Source organism: Atta colombica, unplaced genomic scaffold (assembly GCF_001594045.1).
Source record: "Atta colombica isolate Treedump-2 unplaced genomic scaffold, Acol1.0 scaffold239, whole genome shotgun sequence".
In the NCBI taxonomy this organism is placed as follows: domain Eukaryota; kingdom Metazoa; phylum Arthropoda; class Insecta; order Hymenoptera; family Formicidae; genus Atta; species Atta colombica.
The window spans coordinates 625,765-641,944 of record NW_017259337.1 but is presented as its reverse complement, the minus strand read 5'-3'; the positions used below and the strand labels follow the sequence as shown (position 1 = coordinate 641,944).

General features: G+C 32.9%; 1 protein-coding gene across 7 annotated transcripts in view; it reads right to left on the bottom strand.

The window, feature by feature from the left end:
- LOC108688819 (phosphatidylinositol 4-phosphate 5-kinase type-1 alpha-like) overlaps window positions 1-15,902 on the bottom strand; it is a 32,589-nt gene extending 16,687 nt beyond the window's left edge. For 5 of the 7 annotated variants that reach the window (XM_018195279.1, XM_018195274.1, XM_018195276.1 and 2 more), the window contains exons 1-12: window positions 15,246-15,902; window positions 9,987-10,021; window positions 8,399-8,527; window positions 7,718-7,966; window positions 7,491-7,643; window positions 7,239-7,403; window positions 6,950-7,165; window positions 6,624-6,850; window positions 6,407-6,539; window positions 6,167-6,254; window positions 3,092-3,154; window positions 994-1,071 (exon numbers count right to left, since the gene is read on the bottom strand). In XM_018195279.1, the coding sequence (XP_018050768.1) occupies window positions 994-1,071; window positions 3,092-3,154; window positions 6,167-6,254; window positions 6,407-6,539; window positions 6,624-6,850; window positions 6,950-7,165; window positions 7,239-7,403; window positions 7,491-7,643; window positions 7,718-7,966; window positions 8,399-8,527; window positions 9,987-10,021; window positions 15,246-15,360 (1,651 nt within the window). In that variant the 5' untranslated portion in view covers window positions 15,361-15,902. The remainder of the gene's footprint in view (window positions 1-993; window positions 1,072-3,091; window positions 3,155-6,166; window positions 6,255-6,406; window positions 6,540-6,623; window positions 6,851-6,949; window positions 7,166-7,238; window positions 7,404-7,490; window positions 7,644-7,717; window positions 7,967-8,398; window positions 8,528-9,986; window positions 10,022-15,245) is intronic. The other 2 variants (XM_018195277.1, XM_018195281.1) reach the window with 1 other exon arrangement.
- Between the last annotated feature and the right edge of the window lie 278 nt (window positions 15,903-16,180).

Here is a 16,180-nt window from a genome sequence, read left to right as displayed (position 1 = left end):
TATATATATATATATATAGGATGGTAAACGAATTGATTGTGGGAATACAAGGAGAGATGAAGTGAGAAGGATCGCGCGAGGTGCAAAGGTATGTGTCAGTGGAACTTTTTGCCAGGTAAAATATAAATTTAAGAAGATATAAAATGCAGCAATTCTCTGCTTTCTCTCTCCGTTATATACAATATAATTTTGCATTTAGTATTTACACCGATTTTACCGTTTGTTCGTCGCTGACGATGACTTGAGCCCGTGCGAGATATGGATATGTACAGACTTACATTTCTGTTGATAAAATTCTCTAAACTTTTGATTCATCAGTAAAAGAAAAACGTGAGATTGAGAATGTTGATTTCTTTACAAGGTGCGCCTTTGTAGTGCGAATTAAAATTCTACTAAACAATTAGAGATTATAATAAATGTACATACGCTTTTCATGTGTGTAGAGAAGTATCCATAGGAAACCAACGTGGAGCAAAGGACAGGAAGATCGGATAGGATCGGACGGAACTTCACCTAGAACTCTCGATGTCTTCGCATATCGATATTGTCGTGAATGTTTTAGAAGCGGGTAACTTGGGAATGCCGCAACTAAGTTTATTGCACTGATCGCTGTGCCTGGCTACAGTGAAATCCAGCGCAAAGCTAATGGTAGAACCGTGAAAACGTTCTGTCGAAATTTTCGGCACGATTTTCGGAATTCACGTCCAAACCTCTCAGTCGCGATGCTAATATATTTTACTTGAAATCGGACGTTACTTTAATCAATTCTCTCATTACAATTTATTATTTTAGACACGCTGAAGATGAATATTAAAGAATATATATCCAGTTACTAAAAAACGCGAAATAATTATTATTTACGGTCTGTTACTGATGACGTTCCGAAAACCGATCAATTTCTCGCGTGATATCATGAACAAGCGTAGAGAACTTTTGAATGATAGAAAATCGGAAAAAAATTATTTGAGTTTGAAAGAAACGCATTTAACTTACCGGTTGAATCAAAGTCACCTTCTAGCGGCCTCAATGGTCTGCTTATACTTTTTCTCTTCGATGGGGAATGTTTCAAAGCTGCAACATAAAGTATGCGATGCTATAATTTCTTACGTAAGCTGTGCGAACTAAACAAATTCATTTTTAAAAACCACTATAAAAATACGTGTTAAGTACGCCTATCAAAAGGGCTCAAAACGCTACAAAAACTGACATCAGCAAGGATCGAAGAACATTTTATTGACTTTGTCTCGTTAATTTGTTTTAGTTTAAAAATATCATAAACTTAATTGTTAGTAGAATATCATAAATCGGGTTATTCAATTTTTACAATAATTATATAAAATAATTTCTACTTTGCAGTATTGCAATATTACTATGAATTCTAAAGAAAATTACAAAAAGATATAAAAATACACAGCTAAAATCGCAATCTATCTACACGTAATTTATCTTATTTATTTTAAATAAGTGCTTTTATATTACATGGTCAATTTATCTATTTATTAATTCTAATAAAAAAAATAGATAAATTTTTATACATATCGCGATAGTTCTTTCGTTCATAATTTAAATATTTAACTTTTCTGTTTGAATGACAAATCTTACTACAGAACTGCATTTGCTAAGCCTGTATAAAATTTAATTCTTTTTTCAGTCTATGACTATACTATTCTATTATTTATTAACACATTCTAAACTATAGTATATATGTTCTTATTGTATAAAAATACTTATATTTTACTAATCGCAGGCATAAAATAACATATATTGTGAATAAATGAGAATATAGTCAAGCGGACAACATTTAAACATGGCCTCGCTTGTTTTTAAGCGAAAACTTTTTGTACGATTAGCAATTGTCACCTGTATGTGCTACGTTTTACTCCATGCCTAATTAATTACACAGAAAAAGAATATACGTACATGAGAAAATTGTGCTGGAATCTGTAGATGTACATTTTATGCAAACGTAACAACTAGATTTCATTGTAAATTGCGCAGACGTTTTTATCCATTAATTTATCGGTCCGTGCTGTGATTATAGGGTATGTCTAGGCTAAACTAATTGCTGCACGATACCGAATGTGATAAGGAAAATTTAGGATTTTAGAGTTTTATAGATAGAGAAATTAAGTGGAACACACTGAATAAAACGCAATTACCGAAATCTCTTTAAGGAATTCATCTTTTTTTTTTTGAGATGATAGAAAAATATAGTGTAGGGAAAGGGTGAAGAGTTCATCATCTATAACAAGTATATATTTATATATATAGATGTTATTCTTGGATATATTGAGAGAAGAATGACCTAGATTTATAATAAAATTCTTGAGCTGTGTGTTGCAAAATGTATGTCAGAAAAACAGAGAACGGATATATGTGCGAAGAGTGATAAAAAAATACATGTATCAGGCATACAATTCTCATAAGCACAAGCGAAAATCATAAATAAGAAACATACTCACAAAGATGTTCAAAAGATTTATTTGCATAATTCTGTTGCTAATTTCACTTAGTTTGCTTAACAAATACTTTCAGTAGAAATATTCAAGTTTAAAAAATCATGTGTTAGTAACAAATATAAAAAGTTGCGTTTAAAATTGTAGTGTGTAAAACAAATATTCATATTATAAAAACAAACTTCTCAGATATGTGTGTGTGTAATTGACTTTTCTAAATCGGTTATCTAATCTATTCTAATCTGTTGTATTCCTTTCAATTTTAATTCATCAGGTAAAAAAATATAAAAATAAACATGTAACATTCTAATATAATGAATACCTTCTTATCTTTGAATATATCACATGCAGAGAAATATAATATTAACTTTGTAAATTATATTTGCAATTATTTTAAAACAATTATTCAAATTCTTCTAAAAAATTGTGACAAAAGTTGTGATAGATTTTATCTGCTTAATGCAAATTGTGTGTACATAAGAGGTGAAATAAATCCACATATTGTAAAATCATAATGAATAGAACATAAAAAACAAATCATTCATAAGAAGAAATACATATCCAGGCAGAGGATCTTGTGAAAACAAACATTCGTACACAAATGGACAGATGGACACACACATAGACAGAGTTACCTATATAGCTGGTGACGAGGTTACGGAATTTGCGGTGATTCCCCTTAATCTCAGGCAGGTCCACTTTTGGTATTCAATTTTCGAGTTTCGATCGGTAGCAGGTCAGATGAGGTCATTGGGAGTTGACACGAAAAGAAGTGCACGGGACACAGAGAGAAACATTAACATTTAGCTAATACCGCTTATAATATGATTATGTACCGAATCATTGAACGAATGATAAAATCATAGGGACTGCCGAGAATAAATAGAAACATTAAAGAAAAATCAGGGTACACTTAATTTCCAAATATGTTGAAAGTTGAAATACAAAGTGACCTTATATTTCTTTTGTGTACTCGGATAGGAAAAATTAATATCGTAGATACCGTTGCACAAGTTATTATCCAAGACTAATTGAATCTTGTTGCATTCGAAGATTTATGCGACTCAAGTTTCTGCTGTTTAAATGATGTTTTAACGTATGATAATTTAAAAAATATATTACACTAATTATATGACTTTCCCTAAGATGTTTGGGCTGTCAATTGTAATTTGTTTAATCATATGATAAAGTATAAGTGGTAGGTGATCAACAAAACGCAAACGTACGTAACACAACAAACACATTGCACGATACAATATTAAGACAATATACAAAGTGTAACCCGCTGATGGTGCAAAAAAACTTAATATGAACGATTACTAGGGAATGTATGTCATAATAAGGAACGACGTCAATAATGATGGTAATAGTACTAATGTAGCAAAAGTAATGATAGTAACAGTAATAGCATTAGTAGTAATAGTAACAGTACAGTAACAGTAGTAGTAATAATAGTTAAAGTAGTAGTGGTAGTAATAGTAGTAGTAGTAAAAGTAATAGTACAGTAAGTTATAAGTGTACGGGTGGGCTCATAAATGAAATGAAGTTGTAAACAGCGAAAATGTTTATTGTAAAATATATAAATATGTACAATGGTGCCCACGTTCAGTCAATAGCTGAATATTTTTACAAAAAAAATTCTACTTCTACCGATTATTCTCGCTCTCACACTCTCGCACTCTTTTTGTAATTAATCTCGTACACCCACGCGGTCCTACATTTGCTACTATTGCCAAAAATATATACGTTCAACATTATTTATATATCGCAGAGATTTTTCTACAGATACATAGACCGCACAAAACTAGCATTTCTATAAAGATCCTTTGTGTCGAGAAAATTATGGCATGCATTTTTTTTCTTTTTGAAGCTGTATTAAATATGCTACTTGAATGCTCGGATGTATTTCATGCGTTCTACTATATCTTTTTGTACTAACAAGCTCTGATGAACTGAAAATATCAATGATTGCTTTGGCGCATCGATAAAATAGAAACTTTTTTCATTAAGATTTATTTATCCTTGACACATTAAAGAAATTTCATATAAAATTTTGGCACATGATATTTATTGATCGATTGAAAAATCTAAATGATAGAAATCGTAATTGTGATAATCTGTACACTAACAGATGCATACATATCTTCAGCTATATTATAGACTATATCAAGAAAAAGTTATTAATAAGCAAAAAATATTTGATTCTTCTATATAACATTTTATAAAAATTTTGCTTTAAGATAATTGTTTTTTTCAAACATGGCTCGGAATAAAATTTAATGTACAAGAATACTAATGGAAGTCAAGATTAATAATATCGATATATAAAAAATACTCAGCTATATCTGTGGACACCAGTGATTGGTAATTCACTATTTCTTTTTTTAAACAAATATATAAAAAAAAATTGTGTATCGAAAGAAAATATGAAATGCACAATACGGTTGAACTTAAAAATAAAAATTATCATAAATAATAGAAAAATTATATAATAAAATATACAAACGTGTATTGTGTTAGCAATTAGTTACACCAAAACAAAACCCAAAAATGATCAATTGACACTCATAAACCCAAAATATTCTTATTCACAGCATTGATTTGAAACGAATGCAGGTATCCGAAAAGTTCTGTTTTGGATCGGATTGAATTCTATTGATATCGCATTCGTTGAGATAAAAAGCGTATTATTCTTATTTAACAAGAAATAATTTTAATTATGCATGATATTTCATTAACTTACGCAAGGCACTGATAGATGAATAAAATTTGAATAGAATCATGATATTGATGCAAGCACCACGTCTAGATAATTTTCGGATATCCGCACAGTATTTGTCGCATTCTCTGCAGTCACTCAAATATCTTATAACGCTATTATAATCGTTAGAACATTTTTCTGGACGGCTAAATCTGTGATAAAATCTGTTAGGACAAAATTGAGTCGCCGACTTGCGCTTTCAACATTCTTAAAATATAAATAACTAGAGTATTTATTAAAACTGGCATCGCTTGTGTCAATCCTGATAATAGTAGTATGAGTAATATGTTTGTAGAAGCTAATATATATTTTGTTGGGTGTCCTAAATGTTCCAATTCGTTAATAAGTTTGTTACACGCTAGATAAAAGAACATGTAACTATACAAATAAAGTAAACGAGTTTTGTAGCAAATTGTAACAAGAAAAAAAATATATGTTCCTAGCTTACGGCTTACTGCTGTCTATGAGGATTGGTATATGCTTTTTAAGTAACAATATAAGTATCTTACTAATTATATCACTATATATATATATATATTGTAAGTACCAGTTTTGAGCTTCATTTATAATATACTTTTGTCCTACTCTCATTTTTCGTCTCGTTAAATGTTTAAAATATATCTCAAATGCCTCAATAAAAAATACAATTCGATAGCATTGTATATGGTTGAATCACAATATCGATATTGTTATTATAAACAAAAAAGATTTTGACTTTCAATTTAAATATCTTACAATGACTAGTTACTAATTACAGCTAAAACTTATTTTCTACCTTTGTAGGAAGTCAATTATCTCTTGTCTAATGTACCGAATTAATGTGATCAACCAGAAAACAATGACTACTGATAGGTAAGTAAGCATGAAAATACTCATAAATTAGCGAGTTTTGCTGAGTGTAATCTTGTAGTCAAACTTGTTAGGACAGGTTGATTCGGATGGTACTTACGTGATGGTATTTTCTTAAATACTGTCTTGGCCATGAAATCCTGAAAGCGTTGTGCATAAAATCCTGGTCGGTGCACTGATACAGTGTCCTTGGAAAATAAGAACATTTCTTCTATATTAACAATAGGACGTTGAGACCAATAAAAGGAAGTCAAAGAGAGTATGATAATTAAAAGGAAATCTATAAATTTACGCGCGCGCATGTGTGCTATATATATATATATATATATATATCACTTACCCCATCATGTATCATCGATTTCCACGTATGTTCCAGTTTCTTTTTCAACCTGTAGCTTTGCAAAATGTCAATAATTCCAAGGAACAATAAAAGACGTTCACCACGCGCGTTTCTGGCAGGAATGCCACCTGAACTGTTAGGAACATTAAAAATGAAATTTATTATAATTAAAAACATATTAACACATCCATGTAAGAGTTAAACATATCGTGCTCACGGTACATCATCCTCTTCATCTATTGGTTCACTCTCAGCCTGAATACTTTCCATTGCTGTACTATGAGCAACCAATCTTTGACGATTTATACTACGTGATCGATTTAAAGCAGCAGCGCCTATTCTATCCTCTTTCTGTTTTTCTCTCTCAGATTGAATGAATCCGTCACTTTCGCCACCCATTTCATCAATTTCTTCATCGGCACTTGCCGATAATCTTTGTTCTTGCTATAATATGTATATATATATGCTATATTATGTATATGTGTGTAAAGACAAATATATACTGACATTTACGTGATATGAAAAATGTCATGTGATATTTACAGCTTTTTCTTTTGCAGCCTGGTCAAGATTATGGATTCCAACAAGTAAAGAATAATCCATAATTTTGAAACTTTCTAATACACGACAATCCCGTTGAATAGTTTTTACTAATGCACCATATGTGTCGGCTTCTAAAAAGATACCCTCTGGATGATGTTCTATAAAATCTAGGTCTTTATATGTTGGTGAAGACTTCGAACGTTCTGTTTTCGATGCCTAGAATTTTTAATATAAATAAAATTATATACATTGAAATATAATACTTATACATATTCATATAAAATATTACCTTTCTTTTGTATGTAGACCCTTTTAAATCATATTTTTGATGCAATTTTACAGATGAAGGTAAAAGATTATTCATAGCAATTAATCTAACATTTTTACTATTACATCGATAGCAGTACAATCCAAAAAACTTTGGCAATAATGTTCTTGGATTCTGATTTAGATTCTGTAGGAAATAATATTGTTGTTATAAAAAAAGCTTATGTGTTAAAAAAAGTATTATATTGTGTAATTATCTACTTCTAGAACATACCATGTAATATCCTGGAAGTAGAGTTTGCAAAAACTCTCCTTCTTTGTGTTGAACAGTCTTTATGATAAATTCATCATCATCCGTTAGATAAAAGATACTTCCACTGGCGCCAGGATTTGATAACTCACGTAATGGTGCACTACACATTGACATCTAAAAAGGTTTATTATTAGTACATAATGTTAATGTTAATTTATACAGAAAAAAAATTTCTGCGATTTGTTTACCAAAAAATCATCCGGCTGAATGCCAAAGAGATCTCTAAAATAACGAAATGCAATAGGTGCATAGTTCTTAAATTTAAACTCCGAGAAATGATGGGCTGGAGTATGATTTGACCCTTCACTAGGAAAGTTCGTTGTTTCCACAGTCATAAAGTCTTGCATTAATAAATCACGTTCCGGTTTACTTGCAAGACCGCCAACAGCATGCTGTATACCCAATTGAATAGATCCCATAATTTGTGTTGTTTGAATCTGTATAAAATAAATAAAAAAAATATTTTTTTAACTAATCATGAAGATATAAAATTACAAATATTATTGATTTTAATTTTATATCATGCCTACAATATTAATAAAGAAAAAGATAGTAATGTCCCATGCTATTAAGTAGAGAAAGTCTAATCTCTCCTGCAATAAGCTTATATCAGGTGATTAAATCAGTAAATACATGTGTAGCTGATCATCACTCTCATTGATAACTGAATAAGAAAAGTAGCTTATCTCTTTTATTAACATCAAAAGATCTTACCACTCATACTGCTAAACATAATATAGTATAAGCTTATTAAGTCTTTCTCTTTCACTTAATAATACTTAATAATACTCTTTAACTTTGATTACAAAGCGCAAAATTTGAAGAAACTATCTATTAAGAGTGCTACACTGGTATTCTTCCCTTCATACCTTCTTATATGTGATTTCACCTCCCACTCCAACTCTTCGATGCCCAATCTTCCTCTCTCGTTCCGATTTGTTTCTTGATACCCCCACGAGGGTCTTGCCACCTGTCGTACCATGTTGTACTACTGAGCTCTGCAAAGATAATTGATAGTACATAACACATGCTTGTTAACACCGAATATATACTCAAGGAAAATAGTTTCACTTTAAATAATAATTCAATGCAATCTGAAATGCGCACAGCGAGAATTTATATGTAACAAGTTATGTGTTCCGGCTAACTCGCATTACGCAAGATCTCAGTATATACACATATCACAAACTATCTGTTGTAGCAGAGTGTAGTATTTAGCACCATACGGAGGAAATACCGAAGATGTCTCCGGTTACGCGCGATTCACATGAATGATTATAAGAACTAAGAAGAAAAAGGAATTCATAGATATTGCTTCGTTGTGATAGATATCGCTGTGATTAGTTATACATTTTGCAAAAATATGTGATTATCGAAGCATGATATCCGCGATAATCGTTCATGTGCAACAGTGATTTATAATACATTTCTCTTATCTGTATTTTTAAGCGTGTCTCGCGAGTCGTAATAACAAGATCAAATCGCAAATTTGAGAACCCATTTTGCACAATTTGACTCTTTTGCAAGCGTGCAAGAATCGATCCTGCGGACGCTCGAGTGTAAATTATCCATGACGGGCAGATCTGTACGTCGTATAAAAATAGAAATGATTTCGCGAGTAAACTTAGGATATATCTGGCGCGACTGGTTGTAAATAGAAGATTAAAGAAATCTTATGTTATGGTCGATGTTGATCTATTTCGAATTAATTCAAAAGATATCAGACAATTTACTTGTTCTAGATTATTATCTTTATTCCCATTTTATCTTACGCGCTCGGCATGAACTTTATTTGGAAAGTATTGTAATAATGCACGATCGTGCATTGAATATATTTATAGAATAAAAATCAATGAAAAGCATACATTTAAGTGATCGCGATTAGTAATAAATGTAATATGGATGTGAATCCGTGCAAAAGGAGCGAGTGTTAATGGAAAATAATTAAAAGATGATGAAATGCAGCACATTACGAATCAAGGTTTTTTCGTAGATGCTTCCTCTTTAAAATTATTTGAAAAATAAAAATTGTTGACAATCTATATAAAAAATCTATATAAAAAATATTAATTATTTATTAGAAAACGAAGGAAGATAAGGGAGTATAAAATTAAGAAAGACATAACAGAATACAAAGGATTTTGTTTGAAACTCGCAGTGAATGAACGTAGTTCTTTCATTTGAATTTTTTTTTGTTAAATCAACAATGAAATTATTATTTACGAATTGACTTTTGAGTTGACATATGCGCACGAAGATATATGTATGCGTGTATTTTCATTTATATCATTACATTAATTGCTAATAATTATTTAAACATTATTGGAGTCATTGGAGTCTAATAAAATATTCAAATAAAATCGATTTTGTCATTGAACTGAAACACATGCATTTTTTGGGAGAATATTTTAAAAGTAGCATTTATTTAGTTAAAGAAAAATCGATATGATTACTTACATCAAATGATGTTATTTTCTCTCCGGTCGATTTATCTGTAAAACAAACAAAAGCATTTTAGTCACGTCGTATGAAGTAATGTATCTACCTATGTATTTTGATAACAAACAGCGCTCAAGTTAGATAACGCGATGTAATAAAAATAAGCATATAATATATGAAATTTCGTAGAATTAAATGCTCTTTTTATTAATAAAATAATGATAAATAATTTAATTTGTCATATAATAGATTTTAATAAAACTATAAAATGATTTTAATAAAACTAATAAAATTAAAATTTTACATGCACAAATTCTGTTAAATTAAATAAGAACTAGACATTATTTTATATAAACATTCTGGGATAATAAATAAGGAAATCTAACACTTTTTGTTAAAAAGATTTTTCAAAAATAATTTTTCATAAAAATGTACGTATATAAATATAATACAAGTAACATTGATACGAATAAAAAAAAAATTTGAGTCTACGAGAGACTCTATGAGAGACGCGAAATCAACATTTTTTTAAATGTAATTCAAAAAAATGAATATTAGATAGTAGAAACAATGTACGATTTCAACGATATTTTTACACGATCGATTCACTGAAGCGAGATTGCTTCTTTCATAATACAATACGTATATGTATTACTGAAAACTATTTACAGCTTTCTGATATTCCATTATATTTCTATTGCACACTTATTATTAAACGCGATTAATTAATTGTTAAAATTTACTGCATCTCTGCTTTCCTGTATTTTATTGAAGAAGCAACACTGTATAAATTATGTAATTATATATCATTACAAAATGTCTCATATTTACAAGTTATTAATTTTCATAAATAATAATAATCATAAATAAATGTAAAGTGAACGTATTAATGTTTCTTTTTTATTATAATAAAAAGATGGCATCTCATATATCTATTTGAAATAATGACTTCTTGAAATAAAATATTAAAATAATCGCTTTTAGAGATGAAAAGTTGCCAGAACAAGTCTGTGAATCATCGATAGATTTATTGATAACTAATGAAAAATTGTTTATCGTTTCAAGTGAATTTTGAATTAACTAATTACTGCGTACAATATCCAGTTTGATATTGTAGAAAAAGCGGCACGTGTACGTGCGAGGAAATAGCGGTTTGCGATATCGAGTGAAAAAGGCCCTAGGGATGACACAGCCTGTAGAATAAGGGTATACCAAGATGTCCTTACTTAGCCTTCTATTTTTAACCCTCGTCTCCCGTTGTGAGCTCGTGATTCAAACGCGTGCAGTGGTCTTGGTTCGGCTGAAACTAATTTTTTTTTCAACAACAAAAACCGTAAAAAAGCGACGCCAAAAATTCACCATCGGTGAATTTCTCAAAGCTATGCATGATACGCGATATTTGCACAAAAGAATCTACGTTTGTGAACGTCGCGTTTCATACATCGTGAAAAAACGTGTGAAACTATTTTCTTTCGAAGCAGCTAGAATGAATTGTGTTATGTAAACGCTTAAGGTTTTCATCCTTGAGATAATAGAGACATTTTTCAACGAGATAATATTCTCTTGTTCTTTTGTATCTAATGTAATCAAAAACTCAGAAAATAATTTCGATTATTATGTGGTATCATGTAGTAAGAGAGAAAATAAAGAAAATAAAGAATCTCAGCTGAGATGTCTTCAGAAGTGAGAAAAAATTAAAGTCACTAAACACATAATATGATATTTCATATCGCAATTTCATTTTAAACTTGTTCAAGAATAAAATATAATGAGAATACAATTTCATCTGCCAAAGATGGGATGAAAAAATAATCTAAAATTTAACACAATTCCTATCGAAAACTCAAGAAATAATATATTTCGAGTATTTCACATACAATGTTTAAGAGAAAGAATATGTGAGATGAACAAAGAGATCTCATTTGAAATGTCTAGAGTCTAAAAGGAAGAAGGAACTAAAGTCACTGACTATATAATACGACATTTTACGAAACTTAAACTTCAAGAATAAAACGCATTGAGAGAATAGGATTGAGAGAATATATAACTTCTTCCATTTTCGAAAGATATAAGAATGAAATAAAAAATAGTTCGAAGTTTAACAAAAATTCTTATTTGCTTGTAAAAGTACGATTCGTGTCAATAAATATAGTACCGAAGGATTTTCTAAGCAAAGGAAGAATTTTTCGCTTGATAAAGGGGAAGTTGTTATCTTTCGAAGAAGAGAAACAGTTCGGGCATGCAGTATCACTTTCCAATGCGCGTTCTACTTTTGTAGGCGATGTTTTCCTATACGACAGGGAAAATATCTATTTTTCGGATGGCGCGAATCCGATAATAGTGGGATTATCGCGACCGTGTGGCAAACTCCACGCGAATTCTGGAGCACGGGTTTCCACGTGCCGTTTCGCAGCGTCATTGGCTCGATGCCCCATTAAACCACGTGTGCTGTCATCTTCACTGTCATAACGAATTCCAGTCATTTCCATTACTAGATTAGTATGCATCCTAAAAGCTGCTCTACATGAGATTAACAAAGTTAAATGTAAAAGCATATAAATATTTTTAACGATTAAATATTCAATAATGATATTGTCGCGTTATTTGGTATAGAATATGTTTCATTGTTACAATTATATTACCAATGTACTTTATATAAAGCAGCCTTTGATATGAACTAACTCAGTTATCAGTATAGTGCGAGTGTCGATATATCGAATTCATTCGATAAAGATCAGAAGAGAAATCTGATAATCTAATTCTTTGAGTTAACATTTTGTTATTTTTTTACTTATATGTGTTAAAATGTAAATTAATTCATTTCTATGATCGAATTTTCAGCAAAGTGAACGCTTTATCGTCGTTTTGACGTTTAAATGACGTCTTTAGCATTAAAATAACAAGGCAGCTTATTTACTGGACTGTTTAGTTTCAAAATAAACAACATCCATATCAATGTGTGCACTTAGTAAATAATAAACTAAATTCTTCAATTAAAATATTTAACTCCGTTGTTTCAATTAAATTAATGACATATTAAATAAGAGCATAATGACGACCTAAAATAAAAATTTTTTTAAATGAATAAAGTATAATTGAGTATATTTAATTATAACTCAAATTGGGTAGAATTTGACATTATGAATTTAACAGTGCTGGCGAACGAATCGCAATGTATCAGGCGGATCATTTGGTAAATCAAACACGGAGTGAAAATCAAGCATGGAATTCGCATACTTGATTGGATCAGCAATGGCAACAGCGAGGATGAAACCCGAACGTATTCGCTAAATAACGTTCGATCGATGACATTGAAACTCGTATATGTCCCTAATTTCTTTCTTCTTTATTCTTGTATTAAATTCCACGAACATATGGAAATTCTTGCGTAATAAAATGTTAATTAGTGTATCCCCTTTAATGAAATGGTGAGAGACGAAACCTGGCTCCTCGAGAAAAGATCTCAATGGCATTATCCGTTCAATTAAGTGTTTCCAATTTTCGGACATCCCAATAGAATAGAATTTACCGAATGCGAATTAAGAACAAAGATCATTCATTGTATTTGTTATTTTTACAAATCGAGCTTCGCTGTGCAGTTTTCAATGCTACATATCTCGTGTAATTACGTAATATGTGCCGCGTGGAAAGAAAGTGTGTCATGCGTGGAATGTGCGATGTTTTTATGTAAGGATACACAAGTCTCGGGCAGTAAATTGAAGATGTTATTCTCCTTAAATGCGCCCTTCACTATATATATATATATACGCACTATCACCATGCGTGCGTGCGTCGTGCGTGCGCGCGTGTGTGTAGAGGAGATTAGTTTTTAACGCAACAGTACAAGTTAACAGTGTGTTAAAAACTAATCACCTCTACAAACACGGCAGACGATCATGCTGGAACAAGTTTCTCGGCTGTGTCGTTCATCTTCGTAACGTTGGATTTTTTTCAGTAGAGCATACAGAGATTTAAAATTTCCTGAAAGCCATTCCATGTTAGTCGATGTCACGATTGACAGCTATTAGCTGTGAAATTACGATGAAAAATAGGAGAAATCTCAGCTTGACACGCAAGCTTTTATTCGCAATCGAAACGAATTTTTACTGAATTATGATGCAAGCGAAATGAATATGGATATTCCGCTACGAGATTGGATGCTTTTTATTTATGATAAATTCGATCACTTACACTATATATAATGGATTAATACACATTATTGTATTATTGTAAGGCTATTTTATATAAAGTATCCAAATACAGTGGCATAATTTAATCAACTTTGATTTCATTGTCAATGAAATAATATATATATTTTGTTAAATAACGTGACAATAAGTGTTTTTTCTAAATTTCTCAGACATAGTTCACTTTTTCTCTTTATTTTCCCAATGAAAAAGAGAAAAGATGAACCAAGAAATTCAGCTGTCTAGCAATAAAATGAATCATCGAATTGATGTTGAGTCAATATTGAATATGTAATATCAGTGATTTCGACATCAATTAAACCTCGATATGATGTCTAATTGATGGCTATTTTTTCGTTGGATAAAAAACAGGCCTAGTATCATTATTAGGTATTTAATTATTTAAAATATGCATTATGCTTTACATTTAGCTTTGCTAATTTCATATACAACAGCTTTTAGTATGCACTAATTTAATTGTAATATAAATGATCAAATTCGATATTACTAACACAAGTTAACACCAACATCATCCCATCTTTTTTGGCATTTCATGAGTAATAAAGACAGAATGATACTTGCGTTGACTTGTGTCAATTATGTCATCAAATGGGAAGGTATCCATTGCATCGTGAAGACGACAGGAGGAAGAAATGGTTCGGAGACCGTCAAATTTATCCATCGATCGATTACCTCGCAACTTGCAGAAAGAAGCCACGTCGTCGACACGCGAAGCGTATTTTGAAACAAACATTCCCCACGTCTCGGACGACAGGTACGGACTCTCACGTTCGCGCTTTGTAGGTCGGGTGACACCCATAGCTGTCAAACACGGTCAGTTAACATTAAACGGATCTTCGATCGAATGCGAGAGTAGCGCAAGGTCGCGTGCGAGGCGCGAGCATCGCGATCAGGTTGCGATTTCAGCCACGGTGATTCGCGAGAGTCGAGGAAATCATCGTCGAGTGAGAAACGACGCCTGACACGGCGTCCGGGATCGCGGTATAGGTTAGGTCACAATGGATGATCCAGGCACGCGGCAAGGAGGAGAAGGGAGATTAAACGGAGTACGGGTGTCACATTCACTCACAGTCCTCCTCGATGGTGGATTGCTCCGGTCTAAGGTGATCCACCGTGGGCTGCGCCGGCACGGGGAAGCTCGTCTCGACCACCTCGATCACGTCCACATTGTCGCCCGAAGCCATTTTGCGTGCGTCGCCTCCGTCCGATCCTGCACTGACTCACGCGTAACGGCAGTGGTGGTGGCGGCGTCGGCGGCGATGGTGGTGGCGACGGTCCCCCTGACAGTTCCTCGAAGGAGCCTCCTCGGTTGTCGCTCGGTTCCCGTCGCCCCGCAACGGACGCATGTTTCGACGGACTGCTGGCGCGCGAAAACCGTGCCGCGGGCGGCGGCCACCCGTTCGTTGTAGACGACTCACGACGCGCGCGACCGATCACGATTGATTACGTGACCCGTCGTCGTCGGAGTACCGCCGCGCCGTCCCGCGCGACATCAGTCGCGCTGCGCGCCCGCGATTCCGGATTCCGCCGCTCGTTGTAAAATTATAATATGCCTCACTCACGATTTCCTCGAAACGCGCGAAGAGAAAGAGAGAATCTTGCCTAAAGTCCCGTGTTGCAAATCTCCAGTCTCGGCCTGATAGCAATGGGACACGAATGACACGATATTTGACGACTGCTTGACGACGACGATACTCGCGAGACCTGTCGAGGCCGAGAGTCTCGAGAGAGCGCCTCTAGAGAACCTTCCGTGTCCCGCCGTTTATCGACCGAACGTCATCGCGGCGCTGTGCGACGCGTCGTGACACTGGCGCCGCCAGACGGCCGCGCGGCGAACTTTGAATGCCATCGCAGCGCGCCGTCGTTACGTTTGAATTCTTCGCGCGAATTCGCGCGCTCTTATGCTTCACGTAATTGCAGAAGCGAAATTAAGCGAAAAGCATGATTAGAGAACAGGGAACACTGGAATAACCAGAAAATTTAAGAGTGTGTTAATATACACTC